The sequence below is a fragment of the Alosa pseudoharengus genome, unplaced genomic scaffold, assembly GCF_046254945.1.
Source record: "Alosa pseudoharengus isolate Yale_2024_CS ecotype anadromous, Long Island Sound unplaced genomic scaffold, YU_APseudo_1.1 YU_APseudo_1.1_scf_15, whole genome shotgun sequence".
NCBI lineage: Eukaryota > Metazoa > Chordata > Actinopteri > Clupeiformes > Clupeidae > Alosa > Alosa pseudoharengus.
In genome coordinates this window covers 39,339,831-39,354,830 of record NW_027468620.1, presented here as the reverse complement: position 1 = coordinate 39,354,830, position 15,000 = coordinate 39,339,831, and the positions used below count along the sequence as shown (strand labels likewise).

Below are 15,000 nucleotides of genomic sequence, written 5' to 3'. Positions count from 1 at the left end.
TGGTGACATATGCATTAACAGAATAAACAGAACACAACAGACAAACAAAAACAAAACAGAAATGCATGAAGACAAGGAGGACATAAGGGTGACATATACAGTACATTGACAGAGTAAACAAACAAAATGAAACAGAAATACATGAAGACAAGGACATAATTCATCCACCTCTATACATTCAATTGATAGTAAAATTGAGTGGGTGATGAAATTACATGTGTGGCAGTTAAAAGTGAGTGCATCTCTGGTTTTCTAGGAGCCACTGTTTTAAATGAGTTTTAAAGGTGTTATATGTAGGACACTCTCTTATTGGGAGGGGCAAGCTATTCCATAGTTTACCTCCTACTACTGACAATACGTTTTGGCCAAAAACGGTGCGTCTGAATGGTATTATACAGTCCCCTTTTACAGAGGCCCGTGTACTACCTCCACTTCCAAGTCTTTGGAAAAAGCCATGCAGCGGAGGGGGGGCAAGATTGTGCAGCACTTTGTATACCAAACACGCATACTTAAAGTGTTTAAAATTGTCAAAGCTTAAAAATGTATGTCTCTCTAAGATATCGCAATGGTGAAATGACAATGCCTTTTTATCAAAAGTTTTTATGGCTTTCTTAAAGGAACACGCCACCCAATGTCAGTAGTAATATATGTTCTTACCTTAACTTTCACGAGTTGAGTCATACCTCTCCCGTGTCCGTACGTGCACTCAAACGCTCTGGTGCGCGGCTGGACTGTGTTAGCATGTTGCTATGCTAGCGGGCTTTGACGGCAACTAAGCGTAGAAGTAATCAAAAACATCCACGTTTTACCGACTTAAATACAGTTGCACGAGTAGTTGATAGAAATGCTACGGCCACGCAACATGAAACGTGGCGATTTTCCAAGCGAATAAACCGGAGAACTACAATGTGTGGCGCAATAGCACTTGGGAGTACTTCGACCTAGCGTAGTAGTATTGTTAACACCTAATTGTAGATCGATCCTATCCACCACAGAGTTTAGAATCCATGCTGGATCGACCCTCAGCCTCTCCCTCCCCTCTGAGCGAGAGAGGCACACACACTAGAGATGCACTGATGGGCTATTATTTCAACCATAACTGCATAGCAAAACTTATCATCCATCAGCCATCCATCAACACCAAAGTTTTTTGACCAATCTTCGAAACGGCACCCGCCCACCATCCGCTGGTTGTTTTAATGTAGGGGGTGATGCAGCGCTGCTGACGTGAGCTTAGAAAGCCCTTGCCTGTTCTAGGAAGACTGATCCAATGCAGCAAATATATTAAAAGGCTAAAGTCGTACATTGGCTATGTTGTAGCCTATCCCCAGAATATCAGCAGCAAACTCAGTCTCTGTCTCGCAAAACAGTCTCCAAATAAAACGCACATCGGCTGAACTGATTCACTGAACAAAAATGCTGATGTGGTACATGAAAATGTAGCTAAAAATGTGGAGAATGCAATGCAATCAAGCATTTTGGACGATATATTGTCACAGTATAGGCAACAGGCCGATGTGCGTTTTATTTGGAGACTGTTTTGCGAGACAGAGACTGAGTTTGCTGCTGATATTCTGGGGATAGGCTACAACATAGCCAATGTACGACTTTAGCCTTTTAATATATTTGCTGCATTGGATCAGTCTTCCTAGAACAGGCAAGGGCTTTCTAGCCTCACGTCAGCAGCGCTGCATCACCCATATAGCCTAGGGGAGAACCGGCACAATTGTAACACTTTTTTATTTTTCCAATTCAAACTCGATTTACACAAAGACGATAGACTTGAGAGTTGTGAAATTTGACCAGAACAGAGTCGTACATGTCTACTCCATGAAAGTTGAAACAGAATTTAAAAAAGATGTTAGGCCTATAGTTTGTCAATAATTTAACTTAACAGCCATAAAAAAGTGCGGTACAGTTGTAACAGTAGCGTCATGAATGTAACAGTGCTAAAATCGTGAATCCTATAACATATTTTAACACAAAACAGTGCTGGGTTAAACAAAGAGCATCTGTTTTCATATAAAATCAAGAAAAAAAGTCCAAATGTATGACTGTTAAAGCTAATTTATTGCATTATTGATTAGCCATTGCAGACCATATTACGGTGTTATGCTAGCTCACAATAACCTTTAAATATGCTTATTTTGGCCATATCCACTTGATAAAACCAGTAAATATAGTTGATAAACTGCTTATTTCTTACATGTCTGAAGCATTTGGTCCAACAGTGATATTTCAAGTTGCTGTGTTAACTTTAATTGGGTGATGGCGGCACAAAAATCATAATCCATAACTCGCAATGAGAATGTTCGTGCATTCGCGATAAAATCAGTTCATTTTGCCATAGAGACTGGTGTTACAACTGACCCGCACAGGTCATGTTTTTATTTTCATTTAATTGCATGTGCTGTGATTAGGCTACATAAATCAAATAGGACTCATGTTAACTTGAAACAGAGGGACTGAAGATATGAATGACATGTGATTGAAGTCCACACGCTCAAATTTCACAAAGCAAACTTAAACAAACAGTTGCGGTTAAAAATAAATAAAAAATCGCGATGCTTGAATTTTGCACCTTTTTGCTTAATATCTCTAGTCGTATTTATAGTAGACCATTCATATTTGGATGGCTGTAAGATTATACATAATTACATAATATGTGTCTGTTTACATTTCCGTAGCTACACCATATCTTGAGAATAAAACACTGTTACATTTGTACCGCTGTTACAATTGTACCAGTTCTCCCCTACATTAAAACAACCAGCGGATGGTGGGCGGGTGCCGTTTCGAAAATTGGTCAAAAAACTTTGGTGTTGATGGATGGCTGATGGATGATAAGTTTTGCTATGCAGTTATGGTTGAAATAATAGCCCATCAGCGCATCTCTAGTGTGTGTGCCTCTCTCTCGCTCAGAGGGGAGGGAGAGGCTGAGGGTCGATCCAGCATGGATTCTAAACTCTGTGGTGGATAGGATCTACAATTAGGTGTTAACAATACTACTACGCTAGGTCGAAGTACTCCCAAGTGCTATTGCGCTACACATTGTAGTTCTCCGGTTTATTCGCTTGGAAAATCGCCACGTTTCACGTTGCGTGGCCGTAGCATTTCTATCAACTACTCGTGCAACTGTATTTAAGTCGGTAAAACGTGGATGTTTTTGATTACTTCTACGCTTAGTTGCCGTCAAAGCCCGCTAGCATAGCAACATGCTAACACAGTCCAGCCGCGCACCAGAGCGTTTGAGTGCACGTACGGACACGGGAGAGGTATGACTCAACTCGTGAAAGTTAAGGTAAGAACATATATTACTACTGACATTGGGTGGCGTGTTCCTTTAAATAGTGATTCAATGATTTTAAGAGTAGTTATGCCAGTAAATGACCAGTTTATAAAACAATACTCAAAATGTGAAAATATCATGGTATATAAAAACAACTTGGCAGCCTTGGTGTCAAGAAATGGCCTAACTTGCTTAAAATTTAGCAAATTGAATTTTAACTTTATTTGCCACCTTTTTTACATGACTTTTAAAGGTTAAGGTGGAATCATATATGACCCCAAGGTACTTAAATTCGCTAACTAAATCAAGCTCCTGTCCTCTAAGGAACACTTTGGAATGTGACACCTTCATATTTTGTTTGGTGAACGCCATGCAGACTGTTTTTTTAGTGTTTAGGTAGAGACATGACTTGGTGAGCCAGTCATCAATGTGAGCCATTGCAGCTGTAAGTGTGGATGCTATGTCTTGGTAGTTCTTAGCATGTGCAAAAATCACAGCATCATCTGCATACATCTGGACATACATTTTTGCATGCCTCTGGCAGATCATTTATATAAAGTGTAAACAGGATTGGGCCAAGTATAGAGCCCTGGGGGACCCCTACTGGACATTCACAGAGTGGAGACTTTGAATCATTAATACAAACGCATTGCTTTCTGCTGGACAGGTATGATTTCATCCAGTTGAGAGCTTGCACAGAGAAATTAAAATAAGTGAGTTTAGATAGGAGAACTTCATGGTTAACAGTATCAAAAGCTCGCTTGAGGTCTAGGAAGACAGCACCAACATAAGAACTCCTATCTAGGTAGCCTTTAACCTTTTCCAAAAACAAACAATTGGCTGTTTCTGTTGAGTGATGGGCCCTGAAACCAAATTGCATAGGGTGAAGTGAGTTATTGCTTTTATTGAGATGTTGAATCAGTAATTTAGCCACCCATTTTTCAACTATTTTGGAAACTACAGGCAAAATGCTGATTGGCCGATAATTGGCCATATCTGACCTTTCACCTGATTTAAAAACGGATGTGACCAGGGCCATCTTCCATGCAGATGGCACAATGGATAGACTTAAGGACTGATTAATCAGATATGTAATAGGCTGTATAAGGGTCTCTTTGTGCCGTTTTAAGAAATTAGTATCAAGGCCATAGATATCCATGGCCTTTGAATTTTTTAAGCCACTGATGGTATTTGCTACTTCTGTTTCAGTTATTTGTTGTAGGTGGAAAATCGGCTGTGTATAATTAATGGGGCAAGTAGAGTAGCTGGATGAATTAAAAAGTTGGGTTATTTCATAAACAGAGTCGAGAAAGAAGATGTTCAGTTGTGTAGATAAAATGGTTGGATCTGTGACTAGTTCACTGTGAATTTTCAACTGTAGTTCTTTATTGTTATGGTTCTGTTTTCTGCCAATCAGCTTGTTGATGGTTTGCCATATCTTCTTCCCATTTAGATAGATAGATAGATAGATAGATAGATAGATAGATAGATAGATACTTTATTGATCCCCAGGGGAAATTCAAGGTCTCAGCAGCATACATACAACACAAACACATTCTTTAACAGCAGAAAGAGTAATTAAAGTATATAATATAAAAACACAACTAAGCAGTAAGGACAGTAGAAGATAAAGAATATGCTAAATATACTAAAATACAAATTATACTAACACTTAATACAATATATAAAAATATACTAAAATACAAATTACAAAAATACAAATTATACTAACACTTAATCTAAATCAATTCTAAAAACAGTATCCACATAGTGGTGATTAATCAATCAGAGGCCCTTGCAATGACTGAGGCAGGGACTGAGCCTGTGATTCTCTGTGCATAGTAAGGTATGGTAAGGTGCTCTAAGGTGCTCTGTGTGAATGAGTGTCATGGTGGTAGTGCAATGGTGATAGTGGTCATGGTGATAGTGCAAATGAGTAAGTCCAACAGTGCAACAATGCAGAAATAAAGTAAAGTAAAGTCTATATATCTATATATTTAACTATTTAAGAAAATTTCCTCTTGCCTCTTCAATAGTGTTAATGAAGAAGTTGGCTTTAGTTTGTCTTAGCCTTTTTATTACTTTGTTTCTTAATGAGGTACATTTTTGTCTGTCTGTTGTAAGACCTGATTTTAAGTAATTGATCTCTTTCCTTCATGAGTTTCCTACATTCTTTATTAAGCCAGGGCAGTGTTTCCCTGCGTTTGTTTTGACTCTGCTTTCTGAGGTAGGGCCCCATAACTTTCCTAATTGTTGAGGTGAATTGGTCACAGTCACTCTCCAGGTCTCCTTTAGAGAGGACCCCGTCCCATTCAATCTCTCTCAGTGCTACACCAAGATTTCCCTGCTGACTAGTTGGAACTGATTCATATTTGCATACAGATGTTTCCTGCTGACTAGTTGGAACTGATTCATATTTGCATACAGATGTTTCCTGCTGACTAGTTGGAACTGATTCATATTTGCATACAGATGTTTCCTGCTGACTAGTTGGAACTGATTCATATTTGCATACAGATGTTTCCTGCTGACTAGTTGGAACTGATTCATATTTGCATACAGATGTTTCCTGCTGACTAGTTGGAACTGATTCATATTTGCATACAGATGTGTCTGAGGAATGAAAACGGTGTTTTTTTAGCTTCCTGCAAAAAGAATGATATTGTGATCTGACAGCCCTGTCATTAGATTAAAGGTCTTAGTAATTCTTTCTGGTCTATTTGTGAACAATAAATCTATTTTAGTTTCTGACGATTAGTTATTCTAGTTGGTTGTTCAATTAACTGTGTAAGATTGAAATAGTCGGTAATGTTTTTAAGCTTTTTCCTTCCACTCTTATCACTCCAATTGACATTAAAGTCCCCCAGCAATATAACCTCTTTGTTAAAATCCAAACTATGAAGGAGGTTCTTTAACTGATCATAAAATTCAGGCTTTGCTGATGGTTTTCGATATAGACAGATTAAGGTAAATGCCATTTCAGTTGAGAGTGAGATATTGACCCCAACACATTCAATGTCAGTTTCCCATTTAATTTGTTTGCATTTAATAGTACTTTTCACATATAATAAAACTCCCCCTCCCCTTCCCTGGTCTCTGTCTTTCCTAAAAACATCATACCCTGGCATAACAACAAGGGCATCCGCGGAGGAACTAGTTAACCAAGTTTCTGTCAGTCCAAGAAAGTCAATATTGGAATTTACAAGCAAGTTTTCCAGTTGTTCACGTTTGGTTGCCATACTCCGAATATTTAAATGTCCACCAAACAACCCTTTAGTTTTGCATCGAGGGTCCCACACAGTTCGAGCCTGATTGAGCGTTTGGAAAAACTTTGTGATGCGATGTTTTTTTATCACGGGATTCCTAGGTCTGATTGAAGGCATGGTCAGTGTTAGGCCTGTGCAATGACGGTCCAGTATGTTTCGGGACTCACCCCTGGAGATGTTAATATTCGCCTCTTGCAACGAGATGACCTCCTTAACAATGTTGCTGGAGTTTGTCGGGCTAGACATAGCCCTCAGCTGTAGACGCTCCGGGGCAGCAGTGGCCAACGCCACCTCAGAAGACTCCACCACAGCCCGTAGCCCTGGGCCTGTGGACACCGACGACGCCATCTGAGCGAACTCCGCTGAACAGCCGCCAACAACCGGTATAGACAACCACGGCAGCACAGGGGCTGAGTAGGGACAGGCCATTGATCGAATAGCGAACAGGGGCAGTCCTGGCAGCGCCAGGGGAGTGTAGGGCAGTGGCAGTCCGGGCCTAGCATTAGCATTAGCTACGAACAGGTTGTTGAACAGCATTAGCTACGAACAGGTTGTTGAACAGCATTAGCTACGAACAGGTTGTTGAACAGCATTAGCTACGAACAGGTTGTTGAAGAGAGTTGTTTGTTGTAGGTTGCGGTCCAGGATTGCGTTCTACATCACCAGCAAGGAGTAATAGTAAGGTGAGTTGAACGAGCCCATGGCGTGAGTTAGAAGGCATTTCACGCGATGTGGAAGACACCTTTGTGTATCCATTGATGTTGAGTTTACTGTACAGGTGTTGGCTGCTGCCAGCACTGGTGTTTTCTTTGCTAAAACGATGTTGCACAGACAGCAACAACAGCGCAACGACATATAGAACTATAATCCAGTGATGTAGTGAAAGTTTGGTCTTAGATGGTTTAGACAGACAGCATAAACAACACGCAGCACCTGCCAGGCTACATGCGTGCACGTCTCCGTCCACCATCTTCATGGACACCAACTATGTGTGTGTGTGTGTGTGTGTGTGTGTGTGTGTGTGTGTGTGTGTGTGTGTAGCCGGTGCCTCATTGTGACTGTGTGTGTGTGTGTGTAGCCGGTGCCTCATTGTGACTGTGTGTGTGTGTGTGTGTGTGTGTGTGTGTAGCCGGTGCCTCATTGTGACTGTGTGTGTGTGTGTGTGTGTGTGTGTGTGTGTGTGTGTGTGTGTAGCCGGTGCCTCATTGTGACTGTGTGTGTGTGTGTGTGTGTGTGTGTGGGTTCTTGTGTTCTAGAGGTCACGTGCGGAGAGAGGCAAGAGGTGGGCCGGCACTTTAAGATTGTGGGCGGGTCCTACAGCACAGTGACCTCCCACCCCTGGGTGGCGTCCATCTTCCACAAGCGCTCAGGATTCCGCTGCGGCGGGAGCCTCATCGCCCCCTGCTGGGTGCTCAGCGCAGCGCACTGCTTTGGTGACATGTAAGAAAACTTTACTCCTCTCTTCTCTTCTCTTCTCTTCTCTTCTCTCTTCTCCTCTCTTCTCTTCTCTTCTCTTCTCTTCTCTTCTCTTCTCTTCTCTGCTCTTCTCTTCTCTCTTCTCTTCTCTTCTCTTCTTTTCTCTTCTCTTCTCCTCTCTTCTCTTCTCATCTCCTCTCTATTCTCCTCTCCTCTCTTCTCCTCTCCTCTCTTCTCCTCTCTTCTCTTCTCTTCTCTTCTCTCTCCTCTCTTCGCTTCTCCTCTCCTCTTCTCTCTTCTCTTCTCTCTCCTCTTTTCTTCTCTCTTCTCTCCTCTCTTCTCTTCTGTTTTCTTCTTTTCTTCTCTCCTCTCCTCTTCTCTCCTCAGCTCATGGCATCTTTTCTCCTCTGTTCTTTTCTCTCTCTCTCTCTCTCTCTCTCTGACCTCCCTCTGTCGTTCTCCACACAGTCCTGACTCCAAAGTGAGGTTGCTCAGCGTGCGCCTTGGCAAGAACGCCATCAACGAAACCGACGCCACCAAAGAGCAGAGCTTCAACGTCACGCAGCTCATCCGCCACGAGGGCTACGAACACACCGGGAGGAACTTCAACCACGACATAGGTACCCCAACGCTCCTAGACATAGGTACCGTACTAGACATAGGTACCCCAACGCTCCTAGACATAGGTACCCCAACGCTCCTAGACATAGGTACCCCAACGCTCCTAGACATAGGTACCGTACTAGACATAGGTACCCCAACGCTCCTAGACATAGGTACCCCAACGCTCCTAGACATAGGTACCGTACCCAAACGCTCCTAGACATAGGTACCCCAACGCTCCTAGACATAGGTACCGAACCCCAACGCTCCTAGACATAGGTACCATACCCCAACGCTCCTAGACATAGGTACCGTACCCTAACACTCCTAGACATAGGTACTGTACCCCAACGCTCCTAGACATAGGTACCCCAAAGCTCCTAGACATAGGTACCGTACCCCAACGCTCCTAGACATAGGTACCCCAACGCTCCTAGACATAGGTACCCCAACGCTCCTAGACATAGGTACTGTACCCCAACGCTCCTAGACATAGGTACCCCAACGCTCCTAGACATAGGTACCCCAACACTCCTAGACATAGGTACCCCAACGCTCCTAGACATAGGTACCGTACTAGACATAGGTACCCCAACGCTCCTAGACATAGGTACCCCAACGCTCCTAGACATAGGTACCGTACTAGACATAGGTACCCCAACGCTCCTAGACATAGGTACCCCAACGCTCCTAGACATAGGTACCCCAACGCTCCTAGACATAGGTACCGTACTAGACATAGGTACCCCAATGCTCCTAGACATAGGTACCCCAACGCTCCTAGACATAGGTACCGTACCCAAACGCTCCTAGACATAGGTACCCCAACGCTCCTAGACATAGGTACCGTACCCCAACGCTCCTAGACATAGGTACCATACCCCAACGCTCCTAGACATAGGTACCGTACCCCAACACTCCTAGACATAGGTACTGTACCCCAACGCTCCTAGACATAGGTACTGTACCCCAACGCTCCTAGACATAGGTACCCCAACGCTCCTAGACATAGGTACCCCAACACTCCTAGACATAGGTACCCCAACGCTCCTAGACATAGGTACCGTACTAGACATAGGTACCCCAACGCTCCTAGACATAGGTACCCCAACGCTCCTAGACATAGGTACCCCAACGCTCCTAGACATAGGTACCGTACTAGACATAGGTACCCCAATGCTCCTAGACATAGGTACCCCAACGCTCCTAGACATAGGTACCGTACCCAAACGATCCTAGACATAGGTACCCCAACGCTCCTAGACATAGGTACCGTACCCCAACGCTCCTAGACATAGGTACCATACCCCAACGCTCCTAGACATAGGTACCGTACCCCAACACTCCTAGACATAGGTACTGTACCCCAACGCTCCTAGACATAGGTACCCCAAAGCTCCTAGACATAGGTACCGTACCCCAACGCTCCTAGACATAGGTACCCCAACGCTCCTAGACATAGGTACTGTACCCCAACGCTCCTAGACATAGGTACCCCAACGCTCCTAGACATAGGTACCCCAACACTCCTAGACATAGGTACCCCAACACTCCTAGACATAGGTACCCCAACGCTCCTAGACATAGGTACCATACTAGACATAGGTACCCCAACGCTCCTAGACATAGGTACCCCAACGCTCCTAGACATAGGTACCGTACTAGACATAGGTACCCCAATGCTCCTAGACATAGGTACCCCAACGCTCCTAGACATAGGTACCGTACCCAAACGCTCCTAGACATAGGTACCCCAACGCTCCTAGACATAGGTACCGTACCCCAACGCTCCTAGACATAGGTACCATACCCCAACGCTCCTAGACATAGGTACCGTACCCCAACACTCCTAGACATAGGTACTGTACCCCAACGCTCCTAGACATAGGTACTGTACCCCAACGCTCCTAGACATAGGTACCCCAACGCTCCTAGACATAGGTACCCCAACACTCCTAGACATAGGTACCCCAACGCTCCTAGACATAGGTACCGTACTAGACATAGGTACCCCAACGCTCCTAGACATAGGTACCCCAACGCTCCTAGACATAGGTACCCCAACGCTCCTAGACATAGGTACCATACCCCAACGCTCCTAGACATAGGTACCGTACCCCAACACTCCTAGACATAGGTACTGTACCCCAACGCTCCTAGACATAGGTACCCCAAAGCTCCTAGACATAGGTACCGTACCCCAACGCTCCTAGACATAGGTACCCCAACGCTCCTAGACATAGGTACTGTACCCCAACGCTCCTAGACATAGGTACCCCAACGCTCCTAGACATAGGTACCCCAACACTCCTAGACATAGGTACCCCAACACTCCTAGACATAGGTACCCCAACACTCCTAGACATAGGTACCCCAACACTCCTAGACATAGGTACCCCAACGCTCCTAGACATAGGTACCATACTAGACATAGGTACCCCAACGCTCCTAGACATAGGTACCCCAACGCTCCTAGACATAGGTACCGTACTAGACATAGGTACCCCAATGCTCCTAGACATAGGTACCCCAACGCTCCTAGACATAGGTACCGTACCCAAACGCTCCTAGACATAGGTACCCCAACGCTCCTAGACATAGGTACCGTACCCCAACGCTCCTAGACATAGGTACCATACCCCAACGCTCCTAGACATAGGTACCGTACCCCAACACTCCTAGACATAGGTACTGTACCCCAACGCTCCTAGACATAGGTACTGTACCCCAACGCTCCTAGACATAGGTACCCCAACGCTCCTAGACATAGGTACCCCAACACTCCTAGACATAGGTACCCCAACGCTCCTAGACATAGGTACCGTACTAGACATAGGTACCCCAACGCTCCTAGACATAGGTACCCCAACGCTCCTAGACATAGGTACCCCAACGCTCCTAGACATAGGTACCGTACTAGACATAGGTACCCCAATGCTCCTAGACATAGGTACCCCAACGCTCCTAGACATAGGTACCGTACCCAAACGCTCCTAGACATAGGTACCCCAACGCTCCTAGACATAGGTACCGTACCCCAACGCTCCTAGACATAGGTACCATACCCCAACGCTCCTAGACATAGGTACCGTACCCCAACACTCCTAGACATAGGTACTGTACCCCAACGCTCCTAGACATAGGTACTGTACCCCAACGCTCCTAGACATAGGTACCCCAACGCTCCTAGACATAGGTACCCCAACACTCCTAGACATAGGTACCCCAACGCTCCTAGACATAGGTACCGTACTAGACATAGGTACCCCAACGCTCCTAGACATAGGTACCCCAACGCTCCTAGACATAGGTACCCCAACGCTCCTAGACATAGGTACCGTACTAGACATAGGTACCCCAATGCTCCTAGACATAGGTACCCCAACGCTCCTAGACATAGGTACCGTACCCAAAAGCTCCTAGACATAGGTACCCCAACGCTCCTAGACATAGGTACCGTACCCCAACGCTCCTAGACATAGGTACCATACCCCAACGCTCCTAGACATAGGTACCGTACCCCAACACTCCTAGACATAGGTACTGTACCCCAACGCTCCTAGACATAGGTACCCCAAAGCTCCTAGACATAGGTACCGTACCCCAACGCTCCTAGACATAGGTACCCCAACGCTCCTAGACATAGGTACTGTACCCCAACGCTCCTAGACATAGGTACCCCAACGCTCCTAGACATAGGTACTGTACCCCAACGCTCCTAGACATAGGTACCCCAACGCTCCTAGACATAGGTACCCCAACACTCCTAGACATAGGTACCCCAACGCTCCTAGACATAGGTACCGTACTAGACATAGGTACCCCAACGCTCCTAGACATAGGTACCCCAACGCTCCTAGACATAGGTACCCCAACGCTCCTAGACATAGGTACCGTACTAGACATAGGTACCCCAATGCTCCTAGACATAGGTACCCCAACGCTCCTAGACATAGGTACCGTACCCAAACGCTCCTAGACATAGGTACCCCAACGCTCCTAGACATAGGTACCGTACCCCAACGCTCCTAGACATAGGTACCATACCCCAACGCTCCTAGACATAGGTACCGTACCCCAACACTCCTAGACATAGGTACTGTACCCCAACGCTCCTAGACATAGGTACTGTACCCCAACGCTCCTAGACATAGGTACCCCAACGCTCCTAGACATAGGTACCCCAACACTCCTAGACATAGGTACCCCAACGCTCCTAGACATAGGTACCGTACTAGACATAGGTACCCCAACGCTCCTAGACATAGGTACCCCAACGCTCCTAGACATAGGTACCCCAACGCTCCTAGACATAGGTACCGTACTAGACATAGGTACCCCAATGCTCCTAGACATAGGTACCCCAACGCTCCTAGACATAGGTACCGTACCCAAACGCTCCTAGACATAGGTACCCCAACGCTCCTAGACATAGGTACCGTACCCCAACGCTCCTAGACATAGGTACCATACCCCAACGCTCCTAGACATAGGTACCGTACCCCAACACTCCTAGACATAGGTACTGTACCCCAACGCTCCTAGACATAGGTACCCCAAAGCTCCTAGACATAGGTACCGTACCCCAACGCTCCTAGACATAGGTACCCCAACGCTCCTAGACATAGGTACCCCAACGCTCCTAGACATAGGTACTGTACCCCAACGCTCCTAGACATAGGTACCCCAACGCTCCTAGACATAGGTACTCCAACACTCCTAGACATAGGTACCCCAACGCTCCTAGACATAGGTACCGTACCCAAATGCTCCTAGACATAGGTACCGTACCCCAACGCTCCTAGACATAGGTACCCCAACGCTCCTAGACATAGGTACCCCAACGCTCCTAGACATAGGTACCGTACCCCAACGCTCCTAGACATAGGTACCCCAACACTCCTAGACATAGGTACCGTACCCCAACGCTCCTAGACATAGGTACCGTACCCAAACGCTCCTAGACATAGGTACCCCAACGCTCCTAGACATAGGTACCGTACCCCAACGCTCCTAGACATAGGTACTGTACCCCAACGCTCCTAGACATAGGTACCCCAACGCTCCTAGACATAGGTACCGTACCCCAACGCTCCTAGACATAGGTACCCCAACACTCCTAGACATAGGTACCGTACCCCAACGCTCCTAGACATAGGTACCGTACCCCAACGCTCCTAGACATAGGTACCACAACGCTCCTAGACATAGGTACCCCAACGCTCCTAGACATAGGTACCGTACCCCAACGCTCCTAGACATAGGTGCTGTACCCCAACGCTCCTAGACATAGGTACCCCAACGCTCCTAGACATAGGTACCGTACCCCAACGCTCCTAGACATAAGTATCATACAATTGGCTGGACAACAAAAAAACTAACTCTGGCGAGTTAAGGTCTTTTGCCTGTGTGTGTTCTCTTGTCCTGCTGACGTGACGTGACGTGTGTGTTCTCTTGTCCTGCTGACGTGACTTGTGTGTGTTCTCTTGTCCTGCTGACGTGTGTGTGTTCTCTTGTCCTGCTGATGTGTGTGTGTGTGTTCTCTTGTCCTGCTGACGTGACGTGTGTGTGTGTTCTCTTGTCCTACTGACGTGACGTGACGTGTGTGTGTTCTCTTGTCCTGCTGACGTGTGTGTGTTCTCTTGTCCTGCTGACGTGTGTGTGTGTGTGTGTGTTCTCTTGTCCTGCTGATGTGTGTGTGTGTGTGTTCTCTTGTCCTGCTGACGTGTGTGTGTTCTCTTGTCCTGCTGACGTGACGTGTGTGTGTTCTCTTGTCCTGCTGACGTGACGTGTGTGTGTGTGTGTGTGTGTTCTCTTGTCCTGCTGACGTGACTTGTGTGTGTGTGTGTGTGTGTTCTCTTGTCCTGCTGACGTGAAGTGTGTGTGTGTATGTTCTCTTGTCCTGCTGACGTGTGTGTGTGTGTGTGTGTGTGTGTGTGTGTGTTCTCTTGTCCTGCTGACGTGACGTGTGTGTGTGTGTGTGTTCTCTTGTCCTGCTGACGTGACGTGTGTGTGTTCTCTTGTCCTGCTGACGTGACGTGTGTGTGTTTTCTTGTCCTGCTGACGTGTGTGTGTTCTCTTGTCCTGCTGATGTGTGTGTGTGTGTTCTCTTGTCCTGCTGACGTGACGTGTGTGTGTGTGTGTGTGTGTGTTCTCTTGTCCTGCTGACGTGACGTGTGTGTGTGTGTGTGTGTTCTCTTGTCCTGCTGACGTGACGTGTGTGTGTGTGTGTGTGTTCTCTTGTCCTGCTGACGTGATGTGTTTGTGTTCTATTGTCCTGCTGACGTGACGTGTGTGTGTTCTCTTGTCCTGCTGACGTGTGTGTGTTCTCTTGTCCTGCTGATGTGTGTGTGTGTGTGTTCTCTTGTCCTGCTGACGTGACGTGTGTGTGTGTGTATGTGTTGTCTTGTCCTGCTGTCGTGACGT

General features: G+C 46.0%; 1 protein-coding gene across 2 annotated transcripts in view; it reads left to right on the top strand.

The window, feature by feature from the left end:
- Positions 1 to 15,000, top strand: part of LOC143124691 (urokinase-type plasminogen activator-like) — a 31,105-nt gene that overhangs the window by 10,333 nt on the left and 5,772 nt on the right. For both annotated transcript variants that reach the window (XM_076286400.1, XM_076286401.1), the window contains 2 exons: positions 7,812 to 7,995; positions 8,440 to 8,591. In XM_076286400.1, the coding sequence (XP_076142515.1) occupies positions 7,812 to 7,995; positions 8,440 to 8,591 (336 nt within the window). The remainder of the gene's footprint in view (positions 1 to 7,811; positions 7,996 to 8,439; positions 8,592 to 15,000) is intronic.